Source organism: Engystomops pustulosus, chromosome 10 (genome assembly GCF_040894005.1).
Source record: "Engystomops pustulosus chromosome 10, aEngPut4.maternal, whole genome shotgun sequence".
NCBI lineage: Eukaryota > Metazoa > Chordata > Amphibia > Anura > Leptodactylidae > Engystomops > Engystomops pustulosus.
Window position 1 is genome coordinate 1,658,108 of NC_092420.1, and position 11,371 is coordinate 1,669,478.

The 11,371-nt window shown below is 51.2% G+C and overlaps 1 protein-coding gene across 1 annotated transcript; it reads left to right on the forward strand.

Moving 5' to 3' along the window:
- The first annotated feature begins 145 nt into the window (after positions 1-145).
- On the forward strand, positions 146-10,898 carry C10H3orf18 (chromosome 10 C3orf18 homolog). Its single transcript, XM_072127576.1, has 5 exons — positions 146-301; positions 1,901-2,125; positions 6,436-6,461; positions 8,803-8,920; positions 9,705-10,898. Exons 2-5 carry the CDS (start codon positions 1,949-1,951, stop codon positions 9,783-9,785), a joined length of 402 nt encoding a protein of 133 aa, XP_071983677.1. The 5' UTR covers positions 146-301; positions 1,901-1,948; the 3' UTR covers positions 9,786-10,898.
- The last annotated feature ends 473 nt before the right edge of the window (positions 10,899-11,371 follow it).

The window sequence follows — 11,371 nt, forward strand, 5'->3', positions numbered from 1 at the left end:
CCCTTAGCAAACATGGCTGCCCAGTGTCATTCTGAGAGGCTTGTGCTCGGTTGAGCGCATGCGCAGTGACTCGATTATGCGTTAGCGCTCATTTCCCTGCCACTGTTCTTGGTGAGTGGCAGACCTCGTGACCAATCAGGTCAGAGTTCTTAGTGAATGTGGGTGGGGCTAAGCATCTTATCCATGAGAGGAGCAGGAGCCCATAATAAATGATTCCTGAGGAGATTCCTCGCCACAGAGGAGGGACCCGCCCGGGCCCCTGAGGGCCACACAGCTGCTGCATACACGGCCACAGTCACAGGTGGGAAACTGTAACCCCAAGCAGCCATGTATGTAGTCACATCTCCTTATAACGTATGACTCCAGTCACATCCAGAGCTGCAGTCATTAGACGGTATATCATGTCTTATACTCCAGTCACATCCAAAGCTGCAGTCATTAGACGGTATATCATGTCTTCTACTCCAGTCACATCCAAAGCTGCAGTCATTAGACGGTATATCATGTCTTCTACTCCAGTCACATCCAAAGCTGCAGTCATTAGACGCTATATCATGTCTTATACTCCAGTCACATCCAAATCTGCAGTCATTAGACGGTATATCATGTCTTATACTCCAGTCACATCCACAGCCGCAGTCATTAGATGGTATATCATGTCTTATACTCCAGTCACATCCACAGCCTCAGTCATTAGACGGTATATCATGTCTTATACTCCAGTCACATCCACAGCTGCGGTCATTAGACGGTATATCATGTCTTATACTCCAGTCACATCCACAGCTGTGGTCATTAGATGCTATATCATGTCTTATACTCCAGTCACATCCACAGCTGCAGTCATTAGACGGTATATCATGTCTTATACTCCAGTCACATCCACAGCTGCAGTCATTAGACGGTATATCATGTCTTATACTCCAGTCACATCCACAGCTGCAGTCATTAGACGGTATATCATGTCTTATACTCCAGTCACATCCACAGCTGCAGTCATTAAACGGTATATCATGTCTTATACTCCAGTCACATCCACAGCTGCAGTCATTAGACGGTATATCATGTCTTATACTCCAGTCACATCCAAAGCTGCAGTCATTAGATGGTATATCATGTCTTATACTCCAGTCACATCCACAGCTGCAGTCATTAGATGGTATATCATGTCTTATACTCCAGTCACATCCACAGCTGTGGTCATTAGATGGTATATCATGTCTTATACTCCAGTCACATCCAAAGCTGCAGTCATTAGATGGTATATCATGTCTTATACTCCAGTCACATCCACAGCTGCAGTCATTAGACGGTATATCATGTCTTATACTCCAGTCACATCCACAGTTGCAGTCATTAGACGGTATATCATGTCTTATACTCCAGTCACATCCACAGCTGCAGTCATTAGACGGTATATCATGTCTTATACTCCAGTCACATCCACAGTTGCAGTCATTAGACGGTATATCATGTCTTATACTCCAGTCACATCCACAGCTGCAGTCATTAGATGGTATATCATGTCTTATACTCCAGTCACATCCACAGCTGCAGTCATTAGATGGTATATCATGTCTTATACTCCAGTCACATCCACAGCTGCAGTCATTAGATGGTATATCATGTCTTATACTCCAGTCACATCCACAGCTGCAGTCATTAGATGGTATATCATGTCTTATACTCCAGTCACATCCAGAGCTGCAGTCATTAGACGGTATATCATGTCTTATACTCCAGTCACATCCAAAGCTGCAGTCATTAGATGGTATATCATGTCTTATACTCCAGTCACATCCACAGCCGCAGTCATTAGATGGTATATCATGTCTTATACTCCAGTCACATCCAGAGCTGCTGTGCCCTGCTCTATAACCCGGCTTTGTCTCTTCTTCAGGCTTCCGTTGCACTATGCGTCCTGACCCGCGGTGACGACTATACAACCATGAACAGTAACTGCAGCAGACCGCCCCCTCTGTCCTTGGGGGGCAGTGCAGAGCCCGGCACAGCCTCTCCCCCCACTAACAGCACAACGGGAGTCATAATCAATGGAGCACCCACTGTGGGCACCTGGCTGCTGGCGCTGGGCATCGTGACTGTCATTGGGCTCGCCCTGACCATGGTATGACCCCGCCCCCACCAGGGTGAGACTGGACACAAGCTACACATCCACCACTGCTAATAGACTCTACTGATACACTGTAACAAACTGTGAGAGCTTCCTGCATTATACTCCAGAGCTGCACTCACTTTTCTGCTGGTGCAGTCACTGTGTACATACATGACATTAGTGATCAGTACAGGATAAGTAATGTCATGTATGTACACAGTGACTGCACCAGCAGCAGAATAGTGAGTGCAGCTCTGGGGTATAATACAGGATGTAACTCAGGATCAGTACAGGATAAGTAATGTCATGTATGTACACAGTGACTGCACCAGCAGCAGAATAGTGAGTGCAGCTCTGGGGTATAATACAGGATGTAACTCAGGATCAGTACAGGATAAGTAATGTCATGTATGTACACAGTCACTGCACCAGCAGCAGAATAGTGAGTGCAGCTCTGGGGTATAATACAGGATGTAACTCAGGATCAGTACAGGATAAGTAATGTCATGTATGTACACAGTGACTGCACCAGCAGCAGAATAGTGAGTGCAGCTCTGGGGTATAATACAGGATGTAACTCAGGATCAGTACAGGATAAGTAATGTCATGTATGTACACAGTGACTGCACCAGCAGCAGAATAGTGAGTGCAGCTCTGGGGTATAATACAGGATGTAACTCAGGATCAGTACAGGATAAGTAATGTCATGTATGTACACAGTGACTGCACCAGCAGCAGAATAGTGAGTGCAGCTCTGGGGTATAATACAGGATGTAACTCAGGATCAGTACAGGATAAGTAATGTCATGTATGTACACAGTCACTGCACCAGCAGCAGAATAGTGAGTGCAGCTCTGGGGTATAATACAGGATGTAACTCAGGATCAGTACAGGATAAGTAATGTCATGTATGTACAGTGACTGCACCAGCAGCAGAATAGTGAGTGCAGCTCTGGGGTATAATACAGGATGTAACTCAGGATCAGTACAGGATAAGTAATGCCATGTATGTACACAGTGACTGCACCAGCAGCAGAATAGTGAGTGCAGCTCTGGGGTATAATACAGGATGTAACTCAGGATCAGTACAGGATAAGTAATGTCATGTATGTACACAGTGACTGCACCAGCAGCAGAATAGTGAGTGCAGCTCTGGAGTATAATACAGGATGTAACTCAGGATCAGTACAGGATAAGTAATGTCATGTATGTACACAGTGACTGCACCAGCAGCAGAATAGTGAGTGCAGCTCTGGGGTATAATACAGGATGTAACTCAGGATCAGTACAGGATAAGTAATGTCATGTATGTACACAGTGACTGCACCAGCAGCAGAATAGTGAGTGCAGCTCTGGAGTATAATACAGGATGTAACTCAGGATCAGTACAGGATAAGTAATGTCATGTATGTACACAGTGACTGCACCAGCAGAATAGTGAGTGCAGCTCTGGGGTATAATACAGGATGTAACTCAGGATCAGTACAGGATAAGTAATGTCATGTATGTACACAGTGACTGCACCAGCAGCAGAATAGTGAGTGCAGCTCTGGAGTATAATACAGGATGTAACACAGGATCAGTACAGGATAAGTAATGTCATGTATGTACACAGTGACTGCACCAGCAGCAGAATAGTGAGTGCAGCTCTGGAGTATAATACAGGATGTAACTCAGGATCAGTACAGGATAAGTAATGTCATGTATGTACACAGTGACTGCACCAGCAGCAGAATAGTGAGTGCAGCTCTGGTGTATAATACAGGATGTAACTCAGGATCAGTACAGGATAAGTAATGTCATGTATGTACACAGTGACTGCACCAGCAGCAGAATAGTGAGTGCAGCTCTGGGGTATAATACAGGATGTAACTCAGGATCAGTACAGGATAAGTAATGTCATGTATGTGCACAGTGACTGCACCAGCAGCAGAATAGTGAGTGCAGCTCTGGGGTATAATACAGGATGTAACTCAGGATCAGTACAGGATAAGTAATGTCATGTATGTACACAGTGACTGCACCAGCAGCAGAATAGTGAGTGCAGCTCTGGAGTATAATACAGGATGTAACTCAGGATCAGTACAGGATAAGTAATGTCATGTATGTACACAGTGACTGCACCAGCAGCAGAATAGTGAGTGCAGCTCTGGAGTATAATACAGGATGTAACTCAGGATCAGTACAGGATAAGTAATGTCATGTATGTACACAGTGACTGCTCCACCAGCAGAATAGTGAGTGCAGCTCTGGAGTATAATACAGGATGTAACTCAGGATCAGTACAGGATAAGTAATGTCATGTATGTACACAGTGACTGCACCAGCAGCAGAATAGTGAGTGCAGCTCTGGAGTATAATACAGGATGTAACTCAGGATCAGTACAGGATAAGTAATGTCATGTATGTACACAGTGACTGCACCAGCAGCAGAATAGTGAGTGCAGCTCTGGGGTATAATACAGGATGTAACTCAGGATCAGTACAGGATAAGTAATGTCATGTATGTACACAGTGACTGCACCAGCAGCAGAATAGTGAGTGCAGCTCTGGGGTATAATACAGGATGTAACTCAGGATCAGTACAGGATAAGTAATGTCATGTATGTACACAGTGACTGCTCCACCAGCAGAATAGTGAGTGCAGCTCTGGGGTATAGTACAGGATGTAACTCAGGATCAGTACAGGATAAGTAATGTCATGTATGTACACTGTGACTGCACCAGCAGCAGAATAGTGAGTGCAGCTCTGGGGTATAATACAGGATGTAACTCAGGATCAGTACAGGATAAGTAATGTCATGTATGTACACAGTGACTGCACCAGCAGCAGAATAGTGAGTGCAGCTGTGGAGTATAATACAGGATGTAACTCAGGATCAGTACAGGATAAGTAATGCCATGTATGTACACAGTGACTGCTCCAGCAGCAGAATAGTGAGTGCAGCTCTGGGGTATAATACAGGATGTAACTCAGGATCAGTACAGGATAAGTAATGTCATATATGTACACAGTGACTGCACCAGCAGCAGAATAGTGAGTGCAGCTCTGGAGTATAATACAGGATGTAACTCAGGATCAGTACAGGATAAGTAATGTCATGTATGTACACAGTGACTGCACCAGCAGCAGAATAGTGAGTGCAGCTCTGGGGTATAATACAGGATGTAACTCAGGATCAGTACAGGATAAGTAATGTCATGTATGTACACAGTGACTGCTCCAGCAGCAGAATAGTGAGTGCAGCTCTGGGGTATAATACAGGATGTAACTCAGGATCAGTACAGGATAAGTAATGTCATGTATGTACACAGTGACTGCACCAGCAGCAGAATAGTGAGTGCAGATCTGGGGTATAATACAGGATGTAACTCAGGATCAGTACAGGATAAGTAATGTCATGTATGTACACAGTGACTGCTCCAGCAGCAGAATAGTGAGTGCAGCTCTGGGGTATAATACAGGATGTAACTCAGGATCAGTACAGGATAAGTAATGTCATGTATGTACACAGTGACTGCACCAGTAGCAGAATAGTGAGTGCAGATCTGGGGTATAATACAGGATGTAACTCAGGATCAGTACAGGATAAGTAATGTCATGTATGTACACAGTGACTGCACCAGCAGCAGAATAGTGAGTGCAGCTCTGGAGTATAATACAGGATGTAACTCAGGATCAGTACAGGATAAGTAATGTCATGTATGTACACAGTGACTGCACCAGCAGCAGAATAGTGAGTGCAGCTCTGGAGTATAATACAGGATGTAACTCAGGATCAGTACAGGATAAGTAATGTCATGTATGTACACAGTGACTGCACCAGCAGCAGAATAGTGAGTGCAGCTCTGGAGTATAATACAGGATGTAACTCAGGATCAGTACAGGATAAGTAATGTCATGTATGTACACAGTGACTGCACCAGCAGCAGAATAGTGAGTGCAGCTCTGGAGTATAATACAGGATGTAACTCAGGATCAGTACAGGATAAGTAATGTCATGTATGTGCACAGTGACTGCACCAGCAGCAGAATAGTGAGTGCAGCTCTGGGGTATAATACAGGATGTAACTCAGGATCAGTACAGGATAAGTAATGTCATGTATGTACACAGTGACTGCACCAGCAGCAGAATAGTGAGTGCAGCTCTGGAGTATAATACAGGATGTAACTCAGGATCAGTACAGGATAAGTAATGTCATGTATGTACAGTGACTGCACCAGCAGCAGAATAGTGAGTGCAGCTCTGGGGTATAATATCTTGGCTTGTGTCTCCTCTCATGTCTGTGTCTCTCCTTGTCTCTTGCTGCGCTGCCTCCAGGTTCTGTATATCAGGAAGCAGAAGAGGTGAGCTTCCTGCTGATCTGTTACACTTAAAGGGATTCTCTGTGGTCACATGATAATCTGGCTCTTGTGCTGCTAAGATTTGGCCCCTGAACACTGATGTGATGGGGCCCGGCTGTCAGGAAAGGGGATTTGCTGTATGTTTTTTTTTTTTTTTTTTATAAATCAGATATTTCTTTATTTATTTTCAATTTTAAGAACATACACGACAACAGTAAAAGAAAAAAAAAAAGCACATAAATACAATATGTTGAATAAACACCTAAGGCATCTCCATATCTCGCCTATTGGCCTACAGTAACTTGTAACAGCCTTTCCCTTAGTAATTCTGCTGATACTACTCCCGCTGTATCCAGTGAGGTATGTTTATAAGCAGAATTGATTGGTTATGTCTGCTATGAGGAGCTTAGATTGATTGCACGGGTCTGGTCTGTATCATGTTCTTGTATTGATTGAACATGTTTATGTATGACTGGGCTGTAGTGTTGGATCGATTGGTTATGTCTGTCTCTCCTCCCCCCCCTCCTGGCTCTGTCTCTGTCCTCCTCCCCCCCCCCCTCCCCTGGCTCTGTCCTCCTCCCCCCCCCCTCCCCTGGCTCTGTCCTCCTCCTCCCCCCCTCCCCTGGCTCTGTCCTCCTCCCCCCCCCCCCTCCCCTGGCTCTGTCCTCCTCCCCCCCCCCCTCCCCTGGCTCTGTCCTCCTCCCCCCCCCCCTCCCCTGGCTCTGTCCTCCTCCTCCCCCCCTCCCCTGGCTCTGTCCTCCTCCCCCCCCCCTCCCCTGGCTCTGTCCTCCTCCCCCCCCCCCCCTCCCCTGGCTCTGTCCTCCTCCCCCCCCCCCCCCCTGGCTCTGTCCTCCTCCCCCCCCCCCTCACCTGGCTCTGTCCTCCTCCCCCCCCCCTCCCCTGGCTCTGTCCTCCTCCCCCCCCCTCCCCTGGCTCTGTCCTCCCCCCCCCTCCCCTGGCTCTGTCCTCCTCCCCCCCCTCCCCTGGCTCTGTCCTCCTCCCCCCCCCTCCCCTGGCTCTGTCCTCCTCCCCCCCCCTCCCCTGGCTCTGTCCTCCCCCCCCCTCCCCTGGCTCTGTCCTCCCCCCCCCTCCCCTGGCTCTGTCCTCCCCCCCTCCCCTGGCTCTGTCTCTGTCCTCCTCCCCTGTCTCTGTCCTCCTCCCCTGTCTCTGTCCTCCTCCCCTGTCTCTGTCCTCCTCCCCTGTCTCTGTCCTCCTCCCCTGTCTCTGTCCTCCTCCCCTGTCTCTGTCCTCCTCCCCTGTCTCTGTCCTCCTCCCCTGTCTCTGTCCTCCTCCCCTGTCTCTGTCCTCCTCCCCTGTCTCTGTCCTCCTCCCCTGTCTCTGTCCTCCTCCCCTGTCTCTGTCCTCCTCCCCTGTCTCTGTCCTCCTCCCCTGTCTCTGTCCTCCTCCCCTGTCTCTGTCCTCCTCCCCTGTCTCTGTCCTCCTCCCCTGTCTCTGTCCTCCTCCCCTGTCTCTGTCCTCCTCCCCTGTCTCTGTCCTCCTCCCCTGTCTCTGTCCTCCTCCCCTGTCTCTGTCCTCCTCCCCTGTCTCTGTCCTCCTCCCCTGTCTCTGTCCTCCTCCCCTGTCTCTGTCCTCCTCCCCCTGTCTCTGTCCTCCTCCCCCCCTCCCCTGTCTCTGTCTCTGTCCTCCTCCCCTGTCTCTGTCCTCCTCCCCTGTCTCTGTCCTCCTCCCCCCCTCCCCTGTCTCTGTCGCGGTCCTCCTCCCCCCCTCCCCTGTCTCTGTCGCGGTCCTCCTCCCCCCCTCCCCTGTCTCTGTCGCGGTCCTCCTCCCCCCCTCCCCTGTCTCTGTCGCGGTCCTCCTCCCCCCCTCCCCTGTCTCTGTCGCGGTCCTCCTCCCCCCCTCCCCTGTCTCTGTCGCGGTCCTCCTCCCCCCCTCCCCTGTCTCTGTCGCGGTCCTCCTCCCCCCCTCCCCTGTCTCTGTCGCGGTCCTCCTCCCCCCTCCCCTGTCTCTGTCGCGGTCCTCCTCCCCCCCTCCTCTGTCCCTGTCGCGGCCCTCCTCCCCCCCTCCTCTGTCCCTGTCGCGGCCCTCCTCCCCCCCTCCTCTGTCCCTGTCGCTGTCCTCCTCCCCCCCCTCCTCTGTCCCTGTCGCGGTCCTCCTCCCCCCCTCCGCTGGCTCTGTCTCTGTCCTCCTCCCCCCCTCCCCTGGCTCTGTTTCTGTCCTCCTCCCCCCCTCCCCTGGCTCTGTTTCTGTCCTCCTCCCCCCCTCCCCTGGCTCTGTCTCTGTCCTCCTCCCCCCCTCCCCTGGCTCTCTCTCTGTCCTCCTCCCCCCCTCCCCTGGCTCTGTCTCTGTCCTCCTCCCCTGTTTCTGAGCTGCCTCCTCTGTGCAGGTTGGAGAAGCTTCGCCACCAGCTGATGCCCATGTATAACTTTGACCCCGCTGAGGAGCAGGAAGACCTGGAGCAGGAACTGCTGGAGCCCAACCGAGATCTGCAGCCACAGGGGAAGGTGAGCGCCCCCGGAGGTATCCGTGACCCGGAGCCTTCTCCTGGATATTCATGGGATTGGTGTAAATCCTCCTCCTTCACAACACGTAGGGGCCACTAGAGGGAATATTTTAGCGCCAGTCTCGGCGGCTGTGGAGCATCTGGCAGTACTGCATGGATGGACTGCAGACAGTGGCTGATAACAGAGAGGAGCAGCTTAGGAGTCCAGCGTCAGACACGGATGCGCTCAAATTGTTCTCATCCATGTTGCAGCGCCATCTACTGTCCGCACATGATTACTGCATGCTGAGTGCCATAGGTCAGGTGCACAGGGAACTTCTATGGACTAACCTTTGGCTACAGGCGGTGGGGAGCGTTAGATCAGAGGCCGCTTGCTGTGCAGAGGATTTAAGCACACGTAGCATTCATCTACCTCTAACGTGTCCGTCCAGCCCCTGGCGTCTCCTCTCCCGTGCCTGCCGTCCATCACACGCTGCCAGGCGCTCGCCGCGCTCCTGCCAAGTCCTCGCTCGTTTGGTTTTAATTAAAGGAAGACGCTTTGTTTTGTGTCTGCGAGCCCAGGGACACAATGGGCCGACACTGCAGCTCTTATCAGCGCTAATAGACATGTCTGCCATTCATCTATAGTCAGACGCGGCACATACCACCCACCACCCATGTCCAACACTTCATCCATCCCTGGCCGCTCTGGCCCCCTCCGCCTCGGATCCCCTGGGGGTCCTTATCTATGTCCAGCACATAATCGGCTGTCCGTGTGACCCCAGCGATATCTGCTTGTGTTTCAGGTCCTGCTCACCAGCCTGTGCCCGCTGCAGAGACCTACCCGCCTGGTGTTTACTGACGTGGCCAACTCCATCAGCGCCTGAGGAAGGATTGGGACGTGTCCTGCCGGGGGTCAGTGTCACCCTCCTAATCACTGCTGTGGGTGTAAGCAATGTCATGTGGCTGCAGTGCAACGGACGGCTGATGTGTGATACTCTGCAGAAATATACCCCAGCTGCAGAGCATTATGCCACATAGCAAATGTACTGCCTATTCCAGAGACCTATATACTCCTACCCCCCACAGAGAGCACTTCACCTATATACTAGGGAGCCTGTACACGAGTGTCCACCATAGGGATCACTCAGCCTGTACACGAGTACCCACCATAGGGAGCGCTCAGCCTGTACACGAGTACCCACCATAGGGAGCGCTCAGCCTGCACACGAGTATCCACCATAGGGAGCGCTCAGCCTGTACACGAGTACCCACCATAGGGAGCGCTCAGCCTGTACACGAGTACCCACCATAGGGAGCGCTCAGCCTGTACACGTGTACCCACCATAGGGAGCGCTCAGCCTGCACACGAGTATCCACCATAGGGAGCGCTCAGCCTGTACACGAGTACCCACCATAGGGAGCGCTCAGCCTGTACACGAGTACCCACCATAGGGAGCGCTCAGCCTGTACACGTGTACCCACCATAGGGAGCGCTCGGCCTGTACACGAGTACCCACCATAGGGAGCGCTCAGCCTGTACACGAGTACCCACCATAGGGAGCGCTCAGCCTGCACACGAGTACCCACCATAGGGAGCGCTCGGCCTGTACACGAGTACCCACCATAGGGAGCGCTCGGCCTGTACACGAGTACCCACCATAGGGAGCGCTCAGCCTGTACACGTGTACCCACCATAGGGAGCGCTCAGCCTGTACACGAGTATCCACCATAGGGAGCGCTCAGCCTGTACACGAGTACCCACCATAGGGAGCGCTCAGCCTGTACACGAGTATCCACCATAGGGAGCGCTCAGCCTGTACACGAGTATCCACCATAGGGAGCGCTCGGCCTGTACACGAGTACCCACCATAGGGAGCGCTCGGCCTGTGGCACACACCAGGGACCCTGGGATAGGAGGGTGCTCCTGGTCCGTGTGGCTCCTTCCTCAACATAAATTCTCAATAAAAACTAAAGTGATGAGCTGCCTGCAAACTGAACTGGTGTCTCCCTGTCCTGCGCCTTACTATCTGTATACGGGTGCACCCTGTCCTGCTCCTTACTATCTGTATACGGGTGCACCCTGTCCTGCTCCTTACTATCTGTATACAGGTGCACCCTGTCCTGCGCCTTACTATCTGTATACGGGTGCACCCTGTCCTGCGCCTTACTATCTGTATACGGGTGCACCCTGTCCTGCGCCTTACTATCTGTATACAGGTGCACCCTGTCCTGCGCCTTACTATCTGTATACAGGTGCACCCTGTCCTGCGCCTTACTATCTGTATACAGGTGCACCCTGTCCTGCGCCTTACTATCTGTATACAGGTGCACCCTGTCCTGCGCCTTACTATCTGTATACAGGTGCACCCTGTCCTGCGCCTTACTATCTGTATACGGGTGCACCCTGTCCTGGCGCCTTACTATCTGTATACAGGTGCACCCTGTCCTGCGCCTTACTATCTGTATACAG

Bases quoted from the DNA above. Each gene is read 5' to 3' on its own strand.
- C10H3orf18 (XM_072127576.1), top strand. From the start codon at position 1,949: ATGAACAGTAACTGCAGCAGACCGCCCCCTCTGTCCTTGGGGGGCAGT. The intron at 2,126-6,435 runs GTATGACCCCGC...CGCTGCCTCCAG, and splicing joins TTGGGCTCGCCCTGACCATG to GTTCTGTATATCAGGAAGCA. The intron at 8,921-9,704 runs GTGAGCGCCCCC...CTTGTGTTTCAG, and splicing joins ATCTGCAGCCACAGGGGAAG to GTCCTGCTCACCAGCCTGTG.